We start from the raw sequence: 9026 nt of genomic DNA on the forward strand, positions 1-9026 counted from the left end.
AACATGGTACTCTTTTACGTGCCTGCTTTGACACCTGGATAGATTGCTTTTCAACTGAGGCAACAGTCAGGATGGCTTAGGTCAGTGGTTCTCAACCTTCCTAATGCCGCGACCCTTTAATACAGTTCCTCATGTTGTGGTGACCCCCAATTTCATTGTTACAAATTGAACATAATGAAAGCATAGTGATTAATCACAAAAAACAATATGTAATTATATATGTGTTTTCCGATGGTCTTAGGCGACCCCTGTGAAAGGGCCATTCCACCCCGAAAGGCATCGCGACCCACAGGTTGAGAACGGCTGGCATAGGTGGTGCTGCAGTAAAAAGCATCCCCCAAATTTTAGGGGGCTTATAAGGACAGGGTTCACACCCAGGGTTTTACCTATCCCCTCTGGGTTGGGGGTGGAAGGCTCTGTTCCATGCTGTCCTAGGTCAGGATCCTAATGGTGGCTCTACCCTCTGGAACTCAGCGCTGTGGTATTGGGGAAGGAGAAATGCAGAATCTGGGACTGGCTTGCTTCTTCCCAGCTGTTCCATGAGTCACTTCCATTCATGGTTCATTGTCCAACCTGACGCTATGGGGTGTGAAAATACAATCCTCTGGTGAGTCAGGAAGGAGAGGGAAATGCATTCTGGAACCATCCCCAACGTCTGCCCCAGGGGACACCAGAGGGGGAGAAATCAGGCCTATAAAAAATGGCTCCTAAGGTCTTGAGGAGTATTTGGTATCTTTGAACTTTGGAGATTTAAAAAATCATATTAAAACAATGGTAATCATTTCCAAACGTTCCAAACACTTCTTTAGGGAAATTTCTTGATCTTTGCTAAGTATTTTATTATCTGCTATGGTTAATTGAAAAATAATTAATGTATATTAACAGAAAATCTCCGAGTTGAAGTTTCTTTAAGTAACTAATAGGCTTTGAGACAAGGAACACTGCATAGGAATAACAGAGCATTTGTTGACCAAGCGGCTCCCACTTCTTGTGATGGAAGGTTAGTGGTACTCAGTTGCACGGTTCCCTACCAGGTACTTAGCGAGGGCCTCGGAGCATCAGTCTCTTCTGCTCCTTCTCCCCACCCCCCGATCTGCAATCAACCTGCTCTACCGCCCTGGCCGACTCCCACCACCTCTGTTCCCTGCATCTGTTTCCGCCTCTGTAAAATTCCATGGAGGGGGACAGCTGATCACTAATGCCCCTCTCAGAACCTGGAAGCTTCAGTCCTGATGTGATCAAATAGGATGTATAGAGTCACTCCCTGGATAGAAGGATCACAATACAGTACACACACTAGTGTGCTAAGTTTCTGAGAAATGGTCTGCAATACAACTTACTGCAGAGGAGCAAACACGGCCCCCACCAGACTAGATGCTAAAATTTCATGATGGAATGAGTCTGAAGAGCTGCTTTACTACCTTCTCCGCTTATTGGATGTGTGCCTCTGAGAAGCAGCTTAATCCTAAGATCCCTCGTGGGCAAATGGGTTCTAATTTACTTCGAAGGTTCTAATGAGAATAACATGAGATAATGTGACAACTTAGCATCACATCTAAGACATGTTGATAGTTGTTTCATGAATGTGAAATGAGTGAGATGCTCGATGAGCAAAAGCTTCTACCATTATTATTATTCGCTTAACTGTACATTCATTGGTGTGTACTTGGCCACGTTCAATTCTGCCTGCTTCTGACCTAAGAAAGTGTTTGGAGATCCCTTCCATTTAGAGAAGAATCCATTTACAGACTTCATTTCTTCCCCCAACTAAAACTCTCAAGCAGCTGACACATAAAGCGTAATTCAGTGAGCTGCTTGGGCCCATCAGGCCTTGCCTGCCATCCCACCTGCCATGACACTAGGAACCCAGTCTTCTCTACATTTTCACGTCCTCACACCTCAAACTGATGCTCCAAAACCCAGCTCTCAGCACTGTCCCAAAGTCCCAAGGCCAAGGGGACACGTGCAGCAAATGGCTTTGCTCCCATTTTACACACGAGAGAGTGGAGGCAAACTCTTATGCAGATGGGTCTCAGGTATTGGACGAAGGGGTTCCAAAAGGCTGCGGGGGCCCTTGTCTGTCTGGTTTTTCCTTCTGCTGGGTTTCTGCCAAAGCAAGGGGGGCACGAGCTCAGCACGTGAGAGAAACCCTCTCGTTCAGAACCGAACATGCAGGCTCTGAGCCTGTGGTCCTCACGGTGCTGCTCGTGGATAGCCCTGCAGAAGCCCACGGAACTCTGTCATTACACAGGACAGAGGGGGAATGTGACATGTTCAATATGGCAGTGTACTTCCTGAGTGAAGGATCTATTCAGTTCCTCAGGAGCACGCTTTACTTTTTTTATTCCTTCCCCGGTGTGGTCTGACCACACCATGGAAATCCTCAAAGATGGGGGAATGGAGAGATGCTGAGTCACCAAAGCGTCCAAATGTGTTTCCTGATCATTGAATTGTGGCCAGACACTCTTCTCTGCCGCTCGCCCTTCTGAAAGTCCTTGATCAAAATAGGCAGGATGTGGCTGCAAAACATAGCACTTTCAAAACTGAAAGACTGCATAGCCTTGTCTCTTTGAACTCAGTGGGCAGTATGTGACTTCTAATAGAACAGTTGAAGTCTTTTTTCTAACTTTTATTGGTTACCATTTAGGTAAGGGTGAAATTGCTAAATGTCTGACTGAGACATGTTTACATATGCAGGCAGCAGATAAAAGCATGAAGATGAAGATGAACTTGAGGGCACTTCTATTCTTAAGTACAACACTCAGTCTGCCTCTCCTTGTGAGCTGGGCTGCAGGAGGGCAGAGGTGGACTCAGAGACTTTAGCTCAAGTGCCATTCTGTCCCTTACTTTCTCCGGGATCTTGGTTCAAGGGCTTAATCTCCTTGGAAATTGCAGCTCATAACCTCTAAAATGGGTCAACTACCACCCCCCTTAGGTTCATTGTGATAACATTTAAAGTGTAAGTAGCACAGGACTTGAACGTGATAGGTTAGGAAAAATTCACTCAACACTTAAGTATTGACCATCTACTCTGGGCTGCGTGTTATGCACTGCCCAACCCTGGGGCCATAGTTTACATCATAATTCTCTGGTATTTGTAAATTTACTAGGACAGGTGTGTTTTTTTCTTGGCAGAAAATAAAACTTTCTGAGAAAGGCATACCATTTAAAAATTCTCACAAAGGCACCATTTAGACTACCTAGACCAGGGGTGGCAAACTTTTTGACTCGAGGGCCACAATGGGTTCTTAAACTGGACCGGAGGGCCGGAACAAAAGCATGGATGGAGTGTTTGTGTGAACTAATATAAATTCAAAGTAAACATCATTACATAAAAGGGTACGGTTGGTGAAGGAGCGGAGGGGAGAGCAAGAGAACCCTTCGCTCTTTCGGCTCTGCGGGCCGGAAGATAGTCATTTCAAACGGGCCCGATCTGGCCCATGGGCCGTAGTTTGCCCACGGCTGACCTAGACTAAAGGGCAACATAGAAACTCAAAATAGTCTCACTGGTTGATAGTTATATCGGATCTTGAAAGAACAAGGATCTGAAGGTCAAGGAGGGAAGAGAAAGCTTTCTTCACAGAGTGAAAAGCTACTGAACCTCAGCAGCAGTGGTGATTTCAAAACATGTCCATACCTTCTTGAATATTCCTTCCTTTAAAAGATGAGGTCTAACTCCCCTCCACGAGTGCAGGCTGATTTGGTGACACACTTCTCAATGAACTGAATGTGGTGGTGGGTGCGCTTCAGCATACTGGATCACAACAGGCATTGTAGCTTCCTTGCAGGTCACTCTATCTGGGGGAAGCCAGATGCCAGGTTGTAAGGATTCTTGCCAATACCAAGTGAACCATCTTGAAATTAGATTCTCCAGCCCCGGTCGAGCCTTCAGATGATACAGCCTCAGCTGATGTCGTGTCTGCAGCCTAATGAGACACCCTGAGCCAGAACCATATGGCTCAGCCACTCCAGGGTTCCTGAACCAAAGAAACAGAGATACTAAACAGTTATCGTTCTAAGTTGTTGAATGTTGAGGAAATTTGCTACACAGCAATAAGTCATTAACACAGTGGTAACATGTTTCCAATGGAAACTTCCTTTGCTTAGAGCCTGGTAACTGGGATGGGTGGCTGAAGGGGACAGAGAAGATGAAGTCTGAAAGGTAAGTGCCCAACATTCTTTGTTAAGAAGTTAGGATTTATACTGTCAGCAAAATACTCAAGGTGGAGGATAATTTTACATAGAGGACATTTTTACATAATCGGAGTTGATTTTGATATCTCTGGCATGAGACAGGCTGTGAAGAGCCTTGCTGAGGGGGAGGGAGATTTCCAGTTAGGAAGTTCTAGGAACAATAGTTCAGGTAAGAGAAGATGAGAGTTAGAACGAAGACAATGGCAGAGGAGGTGCATATGGGAGAATTGTCTTAAAAATTGCTGTTTTTTTGTTTTTGTTTTTTTCCCCAGAAAGAAACCTCAGTTTCCAGGGCCATCCAGTGCAATCATACTTCATTCTGCATTGTAGAGGGGGAAAGTGTGCTGAACTGTATCACAACCCTGTATTCATACCATCATCTCACACACACACACACACACACACACACACACTACTTACTTCCATGCTTTAATAGAATGAGCATTTTGCTTAAAAGACTTCACCATCAGGAAACAGCTCCCTCTTAGGATTTACTATTAAGCATTTGAATTAGTCCTTTATAGAAACTCTAATCTCAGGAACAAAAAGAAAATGAGTGCCTGCCTTCCATAAAGGGAACCAAAAATAAGGCCACAGAATATTAGGCTGAATTATAGTGGGATGATTTATAACCCCCTTGGAATACAATTTAATGCGGTTTCAAAATGTTGAAAGATTCAATAGAATTTATGACTAAAACAGCATAGGCATAGATACTAAATTAGCAAAGAGGTGCTCATCTCCCAAACAAACTGGTTTTCTTAGAAAAAGAACATCTATTTTTGGTATTTCAATAGCCCCCCAAAAAATGGATATATAAATGCTAATAAGCCTTGAATATTTTAAATGGCCACGTTTCTAGCCCAATGGTGAAGGAAGTGTGTGTGTGTGTGTGTGTATTTTCATCCCATTATCTTAATTGCACGGTATAATCACCACTCATAGACGAATTTCGAAATGATTCTTTTGGGAAGTACAGTTCTAGTGGAACTGAAAATTAATCAGAGAAGCAGAAAGAATTCAAAACCAGTAGAGAGAGAGAGTCAAGGAACCAAATTTGATTTTCAGAAGGAAAATGTTTATGTACAGTAATAGCTGGGAATCACATCATTTCTGTTTCTGAAAATGACGTTTAAAATAATACTTCCTTTTATATTTACATATTATATGGAATTTTGAAGAAATGTTAGAATAATAATTCAATAAATACTCGTTGAATACTCAATGTCCTAACAGGAGAGAAGACATTTCCACTAAGAGGAATATTTCTCTTAAAATAAATGTGAAAATCTAAGTTCCTTGAGGCAGAGACTCTGTTGTTGACCACAATAGTCACGTGTCTATCGTGAAGCCTGAAAAAGGGACTCACTGGACAAGTGACCTGTTGAAAAAAGAATGAATGAATGAATGACAAATGTATGAACACGTGTCATGTTAAATGATGTTGGGCCTGTATAAAAATAAGAACAAGGCTGTAAATTTCCAAGGTATATCTCCACTGTAAGAATTCATTCATAGTTACAACTCCAGAGTCTAGTGGAAGATGTAAAAGGTCTTGTTGTTTAAGAAAAGATAAAAATAACTGAAGTGTGAACTAAGTAACAAAGAGGCCGCATATTTTTAGGAGCCTTGATGCAACTATTTAAGCAGAAGCACATTGCTGGAGCTACAATTAAGAACACTGATGTTCCAAATAATTGTGATATGGGGAAAATAACGTAATAAAACAATGTTTCTTGAAGACCATCAAAAATCCGCTTCTGGCTCACAGGCCAAAGTTAAACTTCCATGGAGAGAGCAAAGGAAAGTACAAAGAGAAACCACCACCATTAGTGCCTGCACCAGAGCTATTTATTAGCATAAGTTTTCCTTTGTTTTCTTCAAGTTTTCATAACAACTGAAGTATGTACAAAGTCTTACAGCATTTACACCATAAAAAGTTTCTTATTAGCTGACGAAGTCTAAGGTAGTGCTCCTGAATTTTAGAGCGTAACTACAAGAGCAATGAAGCAGACCACTGCATGTGTACCTCTTGCTACCACACCACAACTGTCAGCTGGTTGACAGCTAACTGGAAGACAGGTTATTGGCGGAGAAAGGGAATGAGTTGATATGTAGCACTAGAGACCATGGAGGGGGGCGGGAGGGCCGGGGCTATATAGTGTCGTGTTTCTGGTTTCCTAGGGTTGTAACAAAGGCCCAGAGTCTGAGCGAATAACATAGGCAAGACCACACAACCACACTGCTCAGATATGATTCAGCTACCAAAGGCATTCACTGTTGAATAGGAGGCTCGATACTAATATGGCTGGTATTTCTGTGTGGGTTCGTGTCTTCAGATAGCACAGACCTGTACCAGCCCCACTCCCTTGTCCTCTCTCCCAAATAAAACAACAACAAAGGAAGGGAAGGAGGGAGGGAAGAGAATCAGCATGGCATTAGTTATTGACCAAAAATACCCCCCCCCCCCCAAATTTAAAGACATTGAGTAACAACTTCAGAGTGGCCATTCCTGTCAAAAGATTAATAGTAGAAACTTCTGAATAAACCCAAATCAGAAGGATATCAACAAAACCCCGGACATTCAACCTCCTAGATATAATCACCTTCATTGTATCTGATTGTCTTTTCTTGGGGTCAGTATTACACAGAGCCACCAATGTTTATTTACACACTAAATAGGACACAGGACGTAGCATTGTTGCCCCAACCATTACTTTAGCAAGGGGCAAGAGAACTGCAGTATGTAAGGCGTTAACATCAGGCTCACCACGTTCTTTCCTCAGAAAACCCAGCCTGGTTCTCTATCTTAGGTCAGTGACTCTATCAGTTTGGTTAGCAGGTTCCATTTATTTCCCTCGTGTTTTGGTGTCACACGTAGGCAAAGTTGCTTTTTGTTTCAAAAAGATGCTCCTCTCCACTTACAAGCCAGTTGATAAAACTTTTAATTAAGACACAATAGCGCGGGATATAAAACACAAGAACCACATAAATATTGAAGAAGTTGTATACCGTTTTTCAGGTGTAAACAGTTTTGCTTGAGATCAAAGCCCTAATCCGAATCTGGCCTGAAACTTTTTGGCAGGTCGCGTGTGTTCGGCCAGGCTCTGCAGCGATGGTTGACTGGGATGCCAGGTCAGTCCCCATGTTGACAGGCATGCAACTTGAAAACATTGCACAACAAGCAACACAAAGAGAGCGGAGAAGCTCACAACACTTCAAGGAGACCTCACGACCTTCACAAGGGCGGACGCACAGACAAGAGACCCACCCCCACCCTCCTTCGCACACGCGCACTGTCTCTTACACGTGGGAGACCTTCTGGGACTCTCTAGCTTGTTTGATGCTATATAACCACTTGATGATCCTGGCATTCCTTTCGATCGCAGAAATGCCGTATGGCACCCGGTCATTGGCACTGTCCTCGTTTCTAAGGTCACTGTTACTGTCCTGCGACTGTTCACAGTCCGAGCTGATCATGCTGGCACTGCGGAAGTTGAGGGATATGATGTCAGAATTAGCCCTGGCAAAGTTTTCCATGCCCAGGTTTTCCAGCTCCTCGGGGTCCAGTCCGCAGTAGTTGAAGAACCTCTCCACGTCTGCGTCCACGCGGAAGTACCTGTCACTCAAGTCCGACTTGGACCGCTGGAGGGAGGGTCTCCGGCTGACTCCGCAGGCCGGCTCCGCCGGGTCGGCGGCGTCGGGGGACTTCATGGGGGCGATGGCTGCAACCTTGGGTTTGGGGGGCAGGGGAGGGGCGGAACTACTGCAGGGGATCGCCTTCAGGGGCTTCACACTGGTCACTTTGCGGATGTCCGAGGAGCTGTGGGAGACGTGCAGGAAGGACTCGGCGGTCTGCTCCAGCAGCCTCCTGCCCACGTGGGAGCTGCTCTCCTGCGGGCTGCCCCGGCCCTGCGTCGGGTAGACCTTCAGGGACTCGGCGAAGGAGTGTCGGTGCAGGTCGGTGGCGTCGGGCCGGTGCGGAGGCCAGTTGCGGGAGCTGTGCTTGTGCCCGGAGCCGGAGCTGGAGCCTTCCGAGCTGTTGATGATGTTCTTCAGGATCTCCAGCTTCAGGGTCTCCCTGTGCACGCCGCTCTCGGTCTTGGCGTTGGGCCCGAACACCCGGAGCGTGGGGCTGCCCAGCGCGCGCTTGGCGCCGGGGCACACGGGGGGCTTGGCCAGCACGGCCGGCTTCACGGGCTCCTGCTTGGCGTTGATGACCTCCTGGCTCTTGACGTACTTGGCCTTGTCGGCCTCCAGCCTCTCCACGGCGCTGAGTCTTTTGGGGTTCGGCTCCGCCTGCCTGCGGAAGTAGTCGGGCCCCTTGTTGAGGATGCGCAGGGGCACCGCCGAGGTGAAGGTGCCCGCGGGGCTGACCGGCTTCACCATGCTACCTGTCTGTAGGGTCTCCGTGGGCATGGTGGGCGGTCTCTCCCCGGCGGCCGTGTTGGATTCTCTGCTGGGCGCCTCCGGGTGCGCTGAACAGACACATGTACACGAAGCACAAAGGGCAGCGGACGGACCGGGAACCTGAGTGTCAGCAGCGGCGGCGGCGGCAGCGCCTCATCTCACAGCCCAGGCACCGCCACTGCGGCTTCACACTCACTGTCCCCGGGCCGGTCCGGGCAGCGCGGGCGCAGAAGGGCCACGAGCCACAAGTTCCTGTAATCTGCTTCGCCGCCTCCTTTCTTCTCCTCGAGGACGTGGGAGTTCCCTCCTCCAGGTCTTTGTGTGCAACTGCAGGCAGAGCTGAAACACAAAACAGCCAACCGCGGGTTAGGATGGGCGAGTGACATCACGGCGGTAGCAACCCGGAGCCCCGCGGCGGGCGC

At 46.7% G+C, this 9026-nt stretch overlaps 1 protein-coding gene across 3 annotated transcripts in view; it reads right to left on the reverse strand.

The window, feature by feature from the left end:
• Positions 1-6026: 6026 nt before the first annotated feature.
• Positions 6027-9026, reverse strand: part of FAM110B (family with sequence similarity 110 member B) — a 101746-nt gene continuing 98746 nt past the window's right edge. For all 3 annotated transcript variants that reach the window (XM_015567429.1, XM_015567430.1, XM_006769057.2), the window contains exon 3: positions 6027-8943. In XM_015567429.1, coding sequence (XP_015422915.1) covers positions 7498-8613 — 1116 coding nt within the window. In that variant the 5' untranslated portion in view covers positions 8614-8943 and the 3' untranslated portion in view covers positions 6027-7497. The remainder of the gene's footprint in view (positions 8944-9026) is intronic.

This window comes from Myotis davidii, unplaced genomic scaffold, assembly GCF_000327345.1.
Source record: "Myotis davidii unplaced genomic scaffold, ASM32734v1 scaffold1, whole genome shotgun sequence".
Taxonomy (NCBI): Eukaryota; Metazoa; Chordata; class Mammalia; order Chiroptera; family Vespertilionidae; genus Myotis; species Myotis davidii.